The 14,745-nt window shown below is 57.0% G+C and overlaps 1 protein-coding gene across 5 annotated transcripts in view; it reads right to left on the bottom strand.

Annotated features, from left to right (window-relative positions):
* Window positions 1-13,479, bottom strand: part of KIF17 (kinesin family member 17) — a 41,134-nt gene extending 27,655 nt beyond the window's left edge. For 4 of the 5 annotated variants that reach the window (XM_032303809.1, XM_032303811.1, XM_032303810.1 and 1 more), the window contains exons 1-4: window positions 12,913-13,479; window positions 7,062-7,208; window positions 5,971-6,072; window positions 819-1,008 (exon numbers count right to left, since the gene is read on the bottom strand). In XM_032303809.1, coding sequence (XP_032159700.1) covers window positions 819-1,008; window positions 5,971-6,072; window positions 7,062-7,208; window positions 12,913-13,143 — 670 coding nt within the window. In that variant the 5' untranslated portion in view covers window positions 13,144-13,479. Of the gene's footprint in view, window positions 1-818; window positions 1,009-5,970; window positions 6,073-7,061; window positions 7,209-7,349; window positions 7,432-12,912 lie in introns of those variants that run through there. The other variant, XM_032303813.1, reaches the window with a different exon arrangement.
* Between the last annotated feature and the right edge of the window lie 1,266 nt (window positions 13,480-14,745).

Genomic DNA, 14,745 nt, shown 5'->3' with positions numbered 1-14,745 from the left:
TCTCCAAGATTATGTTTCTGGTTGGGCGGAGGCTGCTTCCTGCTGCACTGCTCTAGAGAGTTCTATCCGTGATGGACTTGGAGGCAGCTGCCGTGTTATTGGAAAAGCCCAGATGTCAGAGAGAATCAGGTTCAAATCCCAGCTCCCCCACTTATCAGTGGGGCCCCACACAAGCAAGCCACTGCACCTCTCAGAGCCTCAGTTTTCCCGTCTGTAAAATGGCAATGAGAATGCCTGCCTCTAGGACTCCCGTGGGCTGTAAACGGAAGGAAGCCTGGGAAGTGCTTAGCACAGCCGTTACTAGGGGCCAGAAATAAATATGAGTTTCTCCCCTTCCTCTTCCCTTCCTCAGGGACTCTTCTAGACAGGGGGATGCAGGGGATGACTGAAGGGTGGGGAGCACCGCAGAGAAAGAGGAGACACCGAAAGGTCTAGGCAGGACATGCTGGAGACAGAGCCCTGGGATCGAGGCCCAGCTCTGACGCTTTCTAGTTGCGGGACCTCAGTTTCCTCATTTGTAAAATGGGGGAAACACTGGTAGCCACCTCCTGGGCTGTGGTAAGGAATAAACAAGCTAACGCGCAGAAACTGTGGCACATAGTAGGTGCTCAGTGTGAGCAGCCAGTGGCAGTATTGATGCTGCTGCTCCTTAACCAGGAAACCTGGGCCCTACCTAGCACAGGAGGGTCCTCCTGGGCGGCCTCCAGGCCGTTTGAGCACCTTCTCCCAGTTTCGGATGGGGCCCCCAAGGCCCCTGGAGGTGAAAGGTCTTGGCGCCCGGCTCCGGCCCCCCCGCCCCCAGCAGCCCCCGCACGTACCCACGGCATAGATCTCAATGCTGATGGTGAAGATGGAGTGGGAGCGCGAGGAGTCCTTGTTCATCAGCGTGTAGCCCACTGAGCGGTTCTTCCAGCCCGTCTCCATGATGCGCTCACACTGGGCCACGCTGTGCACCGTGTGCATGGAGAGCCCCTTCACGTACACGCCCCTCTCCGGGTGCTCCTTCAGCTGTGGGCGGGAGGGACGGGTCAGAGCCTCGTGGGACCGGGGATCCCCAAGGGACCCAGGGAAGGGCCCAGTTCGGGCCACCTCTGCCCTCCTGCAGTGCAGGGAGGCACCTCGAGGTCTCTGCAACAGGCAGGGGCTTTGCTCCAGGTGGAACCAGCCTCAAACCCACCCCACCTCTTTCTTCCTTGTTGTGGGAACTTGAGCCATTAACTCAACTTCTGTGGGCCTCAGTTTCCATATCTATAAAATGAGTATGAGATACCCATCTCTTAGGGATGGGATGGGGATTCGGTCAAATAAGGCTCGTCCACGCTTGGCACAGGGCCTGGCAGGTGGCAAGTGCCCCGTAACGCCAGGCACTGTCCACGCTGTTGGGTGGTGGTGGGATTATTATGAAGGGGTATTCTAGCCCGGGCGCTCAGCTGTCAGGGGCTGACCCTGTAGTCCCCCGAGGGCTCAGAAAGCTTTCGATAGGGCTCCTGATCGCCTCTCTGCTGTGGCTCCAGGGAAGCAGGAACGTTCCCAGGCCCTTGGATCGTGGCCGGCAAAGAGCCATTTGTTGCCCAGAACTTCCACTGGCACCAGCTCAAACCAGTCGCCAGCCCTCAGCGTGATGGCAGCGAGCAAATTAATTTATCTGACTGCTCCCTGCTTCCTCTCCAGGCAGCCAAGTTGTTTTGTTGCTGACACAGAGCTGTGAAATGCAATATTTTTCAAGTGTGAGGAAATAAAACCACCCCGGCGAGAGCAGAATGAATTAGGACAAGTCATGTCCCTGCTGGTCTGAGCCACAGAGGCTCAGGTGCTTTGCTCCCAGCGGCTCTGGGGTCCCACATGGGGCTGGGCCCTCGCTATGTGGGGTCAGGGGGTGGGCACCCAGGCTTGCCCTATCTGCTCAAGTGTGGAGAAACACCCAGACCCAGACTGAGGGACTGGAAAACCATCAGAGGCACAGACTAGGAAGGGATTTGCTGAAGGTCACAGAGCTATTAGTAACAGAATCAAATGGGGTCCCCCACGATGGAAGGATGGAGAAGCCGGAGCATCCCGCAGTAACTGAAGTCTGAAATGACAAAGGGCTGACCTTGACCTAGGACGTAGGGGTGAGGACAGAGCACCAGGGATGGAGGGAAGCAGGAGACCCTGCCAACATGAGGTGGTTGAAGCCGGCCTGAAATGCGCTGGCAGCGCCCTCTGGCTCCCAACACCTGCCCGCCTGCCCCCGAGCCCCAGGACCTGGAAGCCACCTGCACACAGTGGGCCCTGCGCCCTGGGGGTGAGCAGTTGCTCCGGGCGTCAGCCTCGGGGAGCCGCAGGCTCCTGGTCTCCTAGGTCAGAGCCTGGCCTTGCCACTTGCTGGCTGGAGAAGTCAATTCGCCTCTCTCCGCCCCGGTTCCCTCTTCTGTCTGAGGATGATAAATCCTGTTTCTGCAAGACCACTAGGAGGACTGAGAAGAGGATGGAGCTGAAAGCCAGTATCGCGGGTACGCGGAGGGCGCCGCCAGCCGAGGGCATGGGGGGTAGGGGGGCGCCCCTCAGGAGCAGGGAATGTGGGCGGGGAGGCAAGCCCTCCCGCAGCGATGCCACTGCCCTGCTTTTAGGCCCTGGAAGGCTTGCTCCCCAACCTCACGATCCCCCACAATCCTGCCCCACTCGGTCCCAGCCCTGCTGCCCCAGGGAGGCCCTGAGTGCCCGAGTAAATACTCCCTCCGACCCGGCCCAGAGCCTGGGCACCATGGCAACAGCTGGGATGCAGCCGGCGAGGGGCAGGTGCCCCAGGAAGAAGGGGCTCCTGACACTGCCCCCCAGGACAGTGAGAGGCCCCTGAGGGCTTTACCTCTACCGCCCAGAGTGGCCTGGTTCCCTGAGGCTGGTTGGTACTAGTGTCCGGGCCGATCTACTCACCTCTAATTACCAAAACCATCAGGCCCTGTGGGAAGTCCGGGTTCTGAGCCCGTGCTGCGGGGCCGGCCACCTGGGCTCAAACCCAGCCTCCCCCTTCCCTGACCGTGTGCGCGGGGGCTGGCCTCACCCAGGCGCATTGAGCCTCCGTTTCCTCCTCTGGCATAAAGGGTCAGAGCAGCACCCCCTCCTAAGGCTGTCCTGAGGTTCCCAGGAGCACCCATCCGCACCTTCTCCAGGAGACAGTGGGTCAAATCCCCCACACCCCGTGCCCTGGCGGGGAGTGTCTCAGGGTGCCTCTGTCACTGGCACCCCCAGCCCCCCCACCCCAGCAGGCTGACTCACCAAGCCTGAGGCCTGGGGCCAGGATGGGGCAGGGGCACAGCTGCCAGCCCTCAGGGCCTGTGTCATTGAGGCCCTTCTAGGGTCCTGGGTGTGGAAGCAGAGGAGGTGGGCCCCCTGCTGCCCAGTGCGGGTTGGCAGGGGGCCCTGATCCCCCAAGCTGGTCTTTCTCGGGACTGACACGTGGGAGCAACGTCCTGTGCCTTCCTCCTCCCCCCATCTCCCTGCCTCGGGGCTGAGCTGTGACTCAGCGGCTCCAACTCCTCCATAGAGAAAACAGTAGAAAGACAGCAGGTGGGCGGCCAGAGGTCCCAGCCCAGAAAGGGCAGAGTGCTGAGGCTTCAGGGCCAGGCCTGGAGGGGAGGGTGGTCACACCCGTGTGGACCTGCTGTAGCACACAGCCGGGCACCTGGCACCAGAGGTCTTCCCAGGCTTTGCTGCATGAACGGGTCACCTGCTGGATGTGCTTCCCTTGGCTGGAACCCCATTGCTGGCTTCTTAGTGCCCCGGGGGGTTCTCTGTGTTGCTGACCCCAAAGCATTCTGGCAGGGAAGCCTCTGACTGCTCAGGTCTGCTACCAACACCATTGCTAGCAATTAGCTGTGTGGCCTCGGCCACGACCCTTCCCTTCCCTGGGACTCAGTTTCTCCATCTGTACTAGGAAACAGCTGACTAGAAGCTCTCTAAGGGTCTTCCCAGCTCAAATTCTGAAGAATTTTTCCCCAGTATGGCCAAAACAAACACATTTTCCAAGACAGCTGCTGCCTGGGGTCTGATGTCACTTGGATCAAAGCGTGGTCGCAGGTCAGAGAGGAACTCGCAGACGTCCCAGAGAGGGTGCCCAGGGGACAAGTAGGAGGCTCAAGCAGAGTAGGGATATAGCCCTGCCCCCTCCACGTGGGTAGGGATCAGGGGAACCAGGTGCCTCCAACACCCTGTCCAGTCTGGGGGTCACCGGGGTTCAGGAGGACAGGGAGGCATCAGCAGCAGCCCGTCACCTGGTTCTGTCAAGGGATGGGCCCTGGGGAGACTTAAGCAGCTCGTCACAGAAAATGTCCAACCCTGGGGTTGCCAGGGTGGCTCAGTCTGTTGATGGTTAAGCATCCGACTCTTGGTTTCGGCTCAGGTCACAATCCCAGGATCTCAGGGTCCTGAGATCAAGCCCCGAGCTGGGCTCTGTGCTCAGCGGAGTCTGCCTGGGACTCTTACCCTCTCCTCCCCCTCCCTCTCTGCCCCTCCCTCCTTGCTCACGTTCTGACTCTCATTCTCATTAATTAATTAATTAATTAATTAATTAATTTTTTTAAAAAGAAAGAAAATGTCCAACCCTGACTCTGGCTTCCTAGCCTCAGGCAAGTCACCTACTCTTTCTCAAACCCTTTCATCCATAAAATAGGAATCTCCATGGCAAGCTCCTAGGGGTGATGCGTCCCCAGCTTGGGCGTTCTGACTCTGCAGGAGGTGGGCCTCTTGGGAAGTCCCCTGGTTGCTTGGTCAGATAAGAAGCGTGGGAGTCAGGGGTACTCCCCTGCATTCTGGCTACAGAACTGGCTCAGCCTCCTCTCCACCCCCACCCCCTGCGCTGGCCTCTCCCCCTTGGGCCCGACCCGGCCGCCCCAGCATTTAAAGAGTCCCAGAGGGGACGCATAATCCAGGCCTCCCACTCAGGCCAAGACCTGGGTCCAGCCTTGCCACCAACTGGCTGTCGGGCCCCAGCAAGTCACTTGACCTCGCTGGGCTCCCCAAAGGGTTAGCCAAATTCTGCCTATCATGTGTCACCCCCTCAGAGCCACATGTTGAAGGCCTTCTGTGCGCTGGGCTCTGCGAAGGGCTCACGCTCACTGCCCTCTTTGGTGCTTACTTTGTAAGGGTCATGTCACCAGTCCTGGGGTGCCCCACACCAGACACCTTGCAAAAAGGAACAAAGTCCCAGAATCTGAGGCCACAAACAACCGTGAAATGGGATGCTTGGAGTCACGACCTTGAAGTCAGACAGACCTAGATTCAAGTCCAGTTTTGGCCACACACATAGGCAAGTGAGTTAAGCTGTCTAAGCGCCCCTTCCCCCACGGGGAGACTGGGGATAGAAGCTACCCAACGGGACCACTGTGACTAGCGACAGGGTCGTGTGCCTCGAGCAGCAGCAAAGAGAACTCAATAAGCAATAATCGTTATCACCTTCTTTCTAGCTTTTGGGGCCCTTCGAGATTTTTTTTTTTTAAAGATTTTTTAAATTTATTTATTTGACAGAGAGAAATCACAAGTAGATGGAGGGGCAGGCAGAGAGAGAGAGAGGGAAGCAGGCTCCGTGCTGAGCAGAGAGCCCGATGCGGGACTCCATCCCAGGACCCTGAGAGCTTAACCCACTGAGCCACCCAGGTGCCCCTCTTCGAGATTTTTAAGTAATTTTTTTTTAGAAGTGGAACCTATTTTTCAAATGAAATCTATCACAAAACTCCATCTACTTCACCAGATTTAGGGGGCCTGACCCCAGGTAAGGTCCAGTCCTCTAGTGTGGGGTCGGGGGTAGGCCTGTGGGCGCCTCCCCTCTACCAGGGACTCTGAGAATCCTCCAAAATTCAAGTTCCAAAGTCCCCACTCTCATCTGAACCAGTGCCTGTGGCTCCAGGATACCTTCCACATGCTTCTGAGGGAGCACTGATGCCAGCCTCTCCCCTCCCTCGGCCCCTCCCTGCCCGGGGCCGTGTTCACACCCACCTCTAGCTTCTGCTTGGTGTCTGTCCCCAGCAGGTCACGGACATCTTCGTTGTAGATCTCCAGGTAGGAGGCCCGGACCAGGAACTTGGTATTCTCTGCACACTGCCAGGTTATGGACAGGGACAGCTGAGACACCTGAGTGCCTACTGCCAACACTGACCCAGCCCCCTACACCCTCTCCAGCCAGGACCTAATAAAAGGACATCGCGGCCAGAGAGGCGCGACGGCCTAGCCCTGCCTGCCTGCCTGCCTGGCCAGCTGCCCGCCGCTCCACTCCAGCCCCGTGGGCCCCTGGGCTCCTCTGACTTGCTTAATCCTCATACTGCTACTGTCGAATGCCCTCTCCACTGCCTCATAGGAAAGGAGATGGGAGAGGCCTCCCCATTATTCAGGTAGAGAAACTGAGGCCAAGGTAAGGACCAAGCACTGGCTTTGGTCTGATCCTTCCTTGTTGCTAAGGTTCCCAGGGGCGGAGGGAGGGCACAAAATGAGTCCTGGGAGCAGGTAGGGTAGGCTCTGCAGCTGACCGCAGGCTCCACTCTGCCATCTCTCCGAAGCAAAGATCTCTGCTCGTGGCCAGGACTGGCCACCAAGGCAGTCCTCACCTGCAGCCCAGACACTGGGACCCCCAAGTCTTGCCCTGCATAGAAGGGGGGGGTTAAGTCTGGGCTTCCCTATGTCGAAAATGGGGACAATGGAGATCTCCTGGGCAAGGGTGGGGGTTCGGTGAGATCATGACGCAAAGGGCTTCCCACTAGGCTTGGTCAGTAGCAACTGCTTCATTAATTGTCACAACCCCGTCTCGGGCCGGCGCTCTGCGTCATCAGGTCCACGTGGGACAGCAAGTAAAACGTTAAAGTCCAAAAATGGCAGGAGAAAAACACGGAACTGGGAGGCAGAATTTTCTCAATGTGAAGTTCTTCTCCCATCCCCCGTTCAGAAACCGGAGCCTGCCTCTGCTCACGGCAGTCTCCGATGTGCTCAGAGTCCTTGCTGCGGGGCCCCGGTGCTCCAGGACCCCTCTCCGGAACGTGTGGGGAGCCCCCAGCCCTGAGCGCCAGCCCTGCCCCTTCCCGCCACGAGGGCCCTACCTGGACACTCTCGAAAACGTGCTCGAAGGCCCTGGGGATGACGCCTCTCTGGGAAGGCGGGTCCGGCAGGCCCTGCATGGTGAAGGACTTCCCGCTGCCCGTCTGACCATAGGCGAAGATGGTGCCATTGTAGCCCTCGGTGACACCCTGCGTGGGGGGACCACAAGCCCGGTGCTCAGCTGGCCGGGCCCCGCGGGACTCGGGGCCCCTCCCCGGGTCTCACGATGGCACCCAGCCAGCAGGCAGTGCAGAGACGAGTGAGCCCCGCTCTGCCCCCAAGGATCTCACCTCCTGGTGGGGAGCCTGACACACGCAAGTGACCTTCGTACCAGGCAAGCGGCGGTGTCCGGGGAGCGGGCAAGGAGGCGGGGGGCAAGGAGGGTAACCCAGAGCCTCGGGGGGCGGGGGCAGGCAGAAGAGGGGGAGCTGCAAGGTGGCTCAGGGTTCAGGAAGTTCAGGAAGAGGATGGCTTTCCAGGCTGATGGGAGCTCAGAGCGGGCAGAGGCTGAGGGCAGGTGGAGCGGCGGGAGGAGGGGCGCGAAGACAGGAAGGAAGCCAGAGCAGCACTGAAGTCGGTCTTCATTCACCGACGCGTTTATTCATTCCGTAGGCGCAGGCACCACGCTCTAGCTGCGGACATGGTGATGAACAAGGCGCAACCCCAGTCCCTGCCCTAGCGGAGCTCATGAGCTCATCGATTCTAGAACTCAGCATGGGGAGGGGAGGAGCCTGTGCCAGCACAGGACAGCTGCTCCCAGGCCCCAAGGGCCCACCTGGCATCTTCGTCCAGCAACACTGCCAAGACCCATCCTGTGGACCACCGTGGGGCCTGGGATCCCCAGGGACTGCTGCTGGAGGAGACCCCAAGTCACGATTCACGGCTTCTCGGAGGCCTAGGCCTCATTTTTATGGGCAGAACTGGACAAGCACCTCTGCTTTGTCCAAGCAAGCCCTGAACATGTGGGTTCCTGCACCTCATCAGAGGTGGGGGGAGCTGCATGAAGGGACAGCCCCCTGCGGGGGGGGGGGGCAGGGCAGACCAGTCACCTGCTGGAAACCTCAGAGCTGGGGACACCTGCAGCCCCGGGATCAGCACGGTGCTGGGCCCAGAGTATCTGCGTCACCCAAACCCGGAGAAGATGTTCTACACGAAAACAGAGATGGCTTCACTGGCGGGTAGGGTAGCCAGCAGCCATGCTAGAAATGGGCCCAGTGGGACTGAGAAACTGAATTTCTTTGATTTGATTTAGTTCATGTACATTTAACTGAAGCAGTAGGAAATGTTTTTCCATTAAGCATCACTTTATTTTTTGTTTCATTTCATCTTAACTGTTGACACTCGAGCACCTGCATGGAAACATGCTACAGTGTAAAACATGGCTGAGTTCAAAGACTGCATGAAGAAAGACTGGGAAATGTCCCACTGTCATTGTATGAGGACAACATTCATCAGCGTGTTTTCTTCAGATAAAATTTTGGGTATACTGGGTTAAATAGAATTTATTATTAAAGCTAATTTCATTTTGTTTCCTTTTTTTTTTTTAAATGCTCAGTTGGGGGGCACCTGGGTGGCTCAGTGGGTTAAAGCCTTTGCCTTCGGCTCAGTCATGATCCCAGGGTCTTGGGATAGAGCTCCGCATCGCATCCGGCTCTCTGCTCAGCAGGGAGCCTGCTTCCCTGCCCCCAACTCTGCCTGCCTCTCTGCCTACTGGTGATCACTGTCTGTCAAATTAAAAAAAAAAAAAAAAAAATCTTAAAATAAAATGTTCAGTTGGTTGAGCGTGGGACTCTCAGTTTAGGCTCAGATCATAAGGGGTCCTGGGATCGAGCCTCATATCGGGCTCGCTGCTAAGCAGGAAGCCTACTTCTCCCTCTCCCTCTGCTTGTGCTCTCACTCTCTCTCTCAAGTAAATAAACAAAACCTTTAAAAAATAAAAAACCTAAAATTAAAAAATTTTTTAATTAAATTAAAAATTAAAAAGTCACACCTCTCACAAATCATATATATAAAACAACAAATATCTTAACAAAATAAAATGTGCTTCTAGAACATTTAAATTAAGCATGTGGCTCACGTTACATTTGTACTGGAGATCCTTGCTCCAGAGCTGGGCTCTTCAATGGGGCAGCCACTAGCCACATGTAGTTATTTAAATTTTTTTTTAAGATTTTCTTTATTTATTTATTTGACAGAGAGAGATCACAAGTAGGCAGAGAGGCAGGCAGAGAGAGAGAGGGGGAAGCAGGCTCCCCGCTGAGCAGAGAGCCCGATGTGGGACTCGATCCCAGGACCCTGGGATCATGACATGAGCGGAAGGCAGAGGCTTTAACCCACTGAGCCACCCAGGTACCCCATAGTTATTTAAATTTAACTTGACTTTAAACAAAATTAAAATTCAGTCCTTCAGTAGCACTAGCCTCTGTTCAGGTGCTCACCTGCCGTCGATGGCCGGTGGCAGCTCGAGACAGAACGTTTCCACCCCTGCAGAAAGTTCTACAGAACAGGGTATCATTCCACAGCGAGGTAGAATACAATTTTACGTGCATTTTTAAGGCAAAACATAGGATTTCAAAAAGTTTTCACCCATCAAGTGATACCTCCAGAGCTGCAAGGGACAAGCTCGCCTGAGGAACAGGTCCTGACTGTGGCCTCTCATTCCTCCACCCCAGGGCCCACAGGTCTCCCTGCTCTCGAACCAACCAGCAGACTTGCAGGAAATCAATGACTAATGGACTCTTTTTAACTTGCTGTCACCCTTGGCAGTAATTCCCATGAAAGTGCATTACAGGCTGGATGTGCTGAGTACTTTCCTCCCCTTACGTTAAACATGTAACTACTGCAACCAAAATTAAAAGCATCTGTCCAGGGGCGCTTGGGTGGCTCGGTTGGTCAAACGTGTGACTCCTGATTTCAGCTCAGGTCGTGATCTTAGGGTCTGGGGACGGAGATGCTTCTCTCCCTCTCCTTTTGCCCCTCTCCCCACTTGGGTTTTCTCTCTCTCTCTCCCTCTTTCTCTGAAATAAATAACTCTTTAAAAAAATTTTTTTTAAGAGAATCTGTCCTAAATTGCCTCATGTCCCCCTTCCGTCCCTTCCCAAGGACACCACTGAATGTCCCATCTGGGAACAGAATCCCATGGCTTCTACTGCACTGATGTCTGGGCATGGTAGAAGTCATGGTACCTGGCCTGTGGGTGGGCTGGGGATGGCTCATCAGGGGCAACTCCAAGGCCATGGGTGTGAAGCCAGGAGAAGGGGCGGATGGCAAAGTCACTGGCTGGGAAAGAGACCGTCGACCAGGTGGCAGGCCAGGCGCGGAGGTGAGCAGCTCGGGAGAGAATGGGGTGAGGAGGCGAAAGTGGGGGGTTTAGGGTGGGCAGCACCCAGGAAAGCCAGAGAGATCACCCAGGGACAGAGAAGATCAGGAATAGGGTCTAGATTTGAGGCCTGGAGAAGCAGGAAAGAAAAGGGCAGGAAGGGGCAGTCAGAAGTGCTGGGGGCTTTGTGCAATAGGGACCCAAAGTCAAGGGCCTGGATGGGAGGCCCCATGGAGATGGCACAAGCCCCAGGAGAGGCTGAAGTGGGCTCAGAGCCCCGCCGGGCAGACCCACAGCCCCCTGGCCCTAATGGCACAGCTGCTCCTGGCTCAGAGTCACCTGAGCTGTGCTGGGTGTGCTGCCCATTTAATGGGAGGCAGCAGGATGGAGTACGGGACCAGGCACTGTGCTGGGTATCAAAACCGCCCCTACCTCATTCTGCGATACTCCAGACCTCAGAAGTTTCCCCCACCAAGAAGGAGGACTCCAGCTCTATACTTGTCCCCAGAGTCAAATGCAGGCCTCCACCTGGAAGGCCCCTGCCTCCACCTTCCTACCTGGCTTACCCCTCTCTTTCTTCAGGTCTCAGTTTAAACCTCACCACTTTCAGGAAGCCCTCCCAGACTTCCCCTCCCTTCCTATACCCTCCAAGCCCAGGTTCTCCAGCTGTCAACATGCCCCAGGCTTCCTCTCTCCTTCATCACCTTGGATTGGAGTATTACAACCCTGGACTGTGGGCAGGGGGCTGGAATTGGTGTATTAGCTTAGCTGCTCCTCCCCATGACCATGAGCTCACCGAGGGCTGTGCTCCCCAAGCCGAGGACCGGCCTGGTAAGGAGCTGCTACTTTTTAGATGAATGGGTGAATGAATGAAAACGAGTTTCTGTCATGTTGAATTTAAGGCTCTGGGGGATGTCCAGAGGCAGGTGTCTGGCACAGAATCCCAAGAAGTGGGGGAACTCAGGAGAAGAGGGAGAGCCAGAGGGGAGATGTGATAGAAACACCATCCCTAGTGTCTCCTACCTGGGGTTGGGGTTTCCTGAGGAAGTGCTCAGGGGAGTACTTCCAGGATGAGGCAGGGACCCACAAGCAAGGCCAAGGGTCTCAGTCTTGGAATCTAAATCTCTAAGGGGCCAACCCTGGAAAAGGGAGCAGAGGAGATCTGTAAGGCCTCAGAGACAGAGCCAGGACAGGTGGCTAAAAGCTTCAGGGACACTAACTCTGACTCACCACGAAAAACAGTCTTCTAGGAGCCAAAAAGCAAAGGGGAAAGGGGCTGCTTTGGGAAGAATGAACTTCTGCCACTGGGTGGACATTCAAGGACTCAATGGGGAGAGGGGGCACACCAGACACAACCCCTCAGGTCCCTTCCAGCCTAGGAGTGCGACAGCCTGCCAGTGCAGGAGGACAGCCTAGCCATCCCCAGCGTCTGGGACCACAACCTACGGAGAGCTGCCCTCGTCTCCCCGGCATCATTTCCATAGGGCCCTGACCACTGGGGAGTTCTGGGCTTCAGAACACTTCAGTGCTCTCAAGGGAGAGCTTTGAGCCTTGGTGGAGAAGTGGGGCAGTCGAAGGAGGTGCTCTGAAGGATTTAATTGGCCTGCCAGCGGAAAACAACAAAGATTCTACTGCGCATTCTGGAAATGCTGGGTTTAGGAAGTCAAATCAGTTTCTTCACTGCAGGACCCTCCAGAGCCTCAGGTACCTGAATATGCCTTGGGACGCTGACGCTTCAAGCGAGGGAGGGTGTAAGCACGATTTCCCAAAGTTTTCCTTTTTTTCCCTGGGACAACCTGTGACATCTCACTTCACTAACGACTCGCTGAACGGCTGGGGAGATGCCTTGGGAAAAGCCCGTGGCCAGAAGACATGAGGCGTAGCTCCAGCCACTCCTCTGCTGGAAGCTTGGGCAAGTTTCCCTCTCCTGGGCCTCAGTCACCCCATCTGTGAAATGTGCAAGCGACCTAGTGTGAGTGCTCCGGAAAGCAAAAGCCCTATGAAGGGTGACAAACTGGTGTTGCCTCTTTGTTCCTCAACTGCTGAGAGGAAGAGGATGATGGGTTAGACCAAAGGGAAATGGTTTCCGTTCCTCCCAGACAAAGGCAGAAAGGAGGGAAGCAGAGATCTTTGTGGAACAGAGGATGAGCGGCGATTCTGGGTGCTGAGGGGAGAGAGCGGAGGCTACAGCCAGGGAAGAGGAGGAGGAGGCTGGGGGAAGAGGCTTGAGCGTTTGGAGAAGTCCTCAGGTCCTCAGCTGATGGTGGAGGGCAGGCCGTCCTGGATGGAGGCTGGAGCTCTTGGGGGCAGGGGGCTGGGAGGGGTGGGGGCGAGGGCCAGCTCTGGCCTTGCAGACAGTGGACACCGGAACCTGGACGTTGTAGGTGGGTTCCAGCTGTCTCCTACCTAGACAAAAGACTTCAGCCCGACCTGTTGGTGTCCACCTACTTCCTCCAGAGGGGCGTCCCAGCCCAGTTCGGGAACAGCGCTGTCCCTTCAGGCCCCCTGGGCGGCGGCCCCCCGGGCGCCCTCACCTCCACCAGTGGGTAGGCGATCTCGTTGTAGATCTGCTCCGTGAAGTGGTCCATGTAGTAGGCGCCGTCGAAGGTGAACTGCTTGGGCGGCTCGTCGGCGGCGCCCGGGTTCTGGATGAAGCACTGGCCGCGCGCGGAGTCCACCGTCACCACGAGCTGGCAGTTCAGCTCCCGCTCCCGCTGGTTCATGGGGCGGCAGCGCACCACCACCTTCACGGACTCCGAGGCCATGGCGCCTCTGCGGGGGTCCCCGCGGCGCGGCCCGACGTGGGCGGTGCGGCCAGGACTCAGGACCGCCGGGGTCAGGGGGCGGGGCCAGCGCCGGGGAAGGGGGGCGGGGCCGCGCGGCGGGGGCGGGGCCGCGCACGCCGCCGGGGGCCGGGACTCCCCGCGGAGCGCCCGGAGAAGAGAAGGGGCGCGGCGGTGGGGTCGCAGGACCGGAGCAGGGACCGCCGCCTCCTCCCGCGCCCGGGCTCGTCCGTCCCTGAGCCCCGGTCCGGGGAGGAGGCAGTGGGGGATCCGCGCTGCAGGCGCCGCCGCACGACCGGAACCCCGGAGCCGCCCCAGCCGCCCGCGGGCACGCGCGCCGCCGCGGCGTTCGCGGTTGCCCGGCAACGCCTGTGGCGTCACAGCCGACGGCTCCCGGGGGTGGGGGTGGGGGTCTGCGCGTTCTCGGCACCCAGCCCCTGGGAGAGTCGCGCAGGAGTCTAGCTGTTGGCTGGCCGGGGCGGATCGCTTCGCTGGAGCGTCAGCTCTCTCCTCTAATCCCCACTGCCCAGTTCAGAGAGGTTAAGCAATCTGCCCGAGGTTGCTCAGCTAGGACGGGGAGAGATGCAGGAGGCAGGACTTCACGCGGTAGTTAGAGGCCTACTGAGAAAGGCGACAGGGACCTTGCTGCCTTTTATCCACACCCCTCTACTGATTCAGGGGAGGGCTGCCTCCGACAGAGCAAATCTTCCTTCTTATGCTGCCCTCATTTTTTCTAAGACTAAGGTTAAAAAACAAAACAAAACCATTTTTGAGAACCGAAGTCTTTTTTGGCGGGAGAGGTTACCAGGCCAAAATCCCACGGCTCAGCCCAAGTCCCTCCAGCCAGAATGGCAACTGTCATTTCCCTGCAGGAAGTACCCACTGAGGATTTTAACAGAAGAGATAGGATTTGAATTAATCTACCTATGCTATTCCTTCAGGACATCCTGAGCCCCTGAGGACAGGATCCCTCTGGTTCACCACCCAGCACCAGCTAAAGTTACGGTTGGCAAACCAAGATAGGCAAACTGGACAAAGACCCTGACTTTCAAAGGAAAAGTCTGTGCTAGACAATCGGAAGAAATGCATTTTATTTGTTTCAAGTGCACACAGTAAGGAGAGCGGGTTACCCAGATGGTGCCAGTTGGAACAAAGAGAAAACTGATCTATGGTTAAGACATTGAAGCATCTGCACACGTGGGTCAAAACCCTTGCCCTATGCATACCACGTGATGAGTACTGTGTGAAGGAATGTTAAAGTGCTTTGAGAACATTCTTGATACCTTGTCCACACGGAGGATATGCTCAATGATACCCATCTCTCACAGAGGTAGGCTTTGGCCCCAGGCCAGGCCCGTCGCCAGGTCATAAACACATGTCTCCGGTGCTGTAATTCCAGCACCCCAGGACACCCCGTGTCAGCAAACCCCTCTCTTTGCCAGGGAAATGTGAAACCAGGCCTCCCACGAGAGACCATGGGTTCTGGTGGAGATGGCTATAAATTGAGCCCCAGTTCCCCCTCCCATTCAGTGTAAACTCAGTGCTGTGGTTCCAGTGAGGAACCTCCTACAGGCACCTCCTACC

This window comes from Mustela erminea, chromosome 10, assembly GCF_009829155.1.
Source record: "Mustela erminea isolate mMusErm1 chromosome 10, mMusErm1.Pri, whole genome shotgun sequence".
In the NCBI taxonomy this organism is placed as follows: Eukaryota; Metazoa; Chordata; class Mammalia; order Carnivora; family Mustelidae; genus Mustela; species Mustela erminea.
Note: the sequence above shows the minus strand (reverse complement) of the source record. Positions and strands in the feature narration are given on the sequence as shown.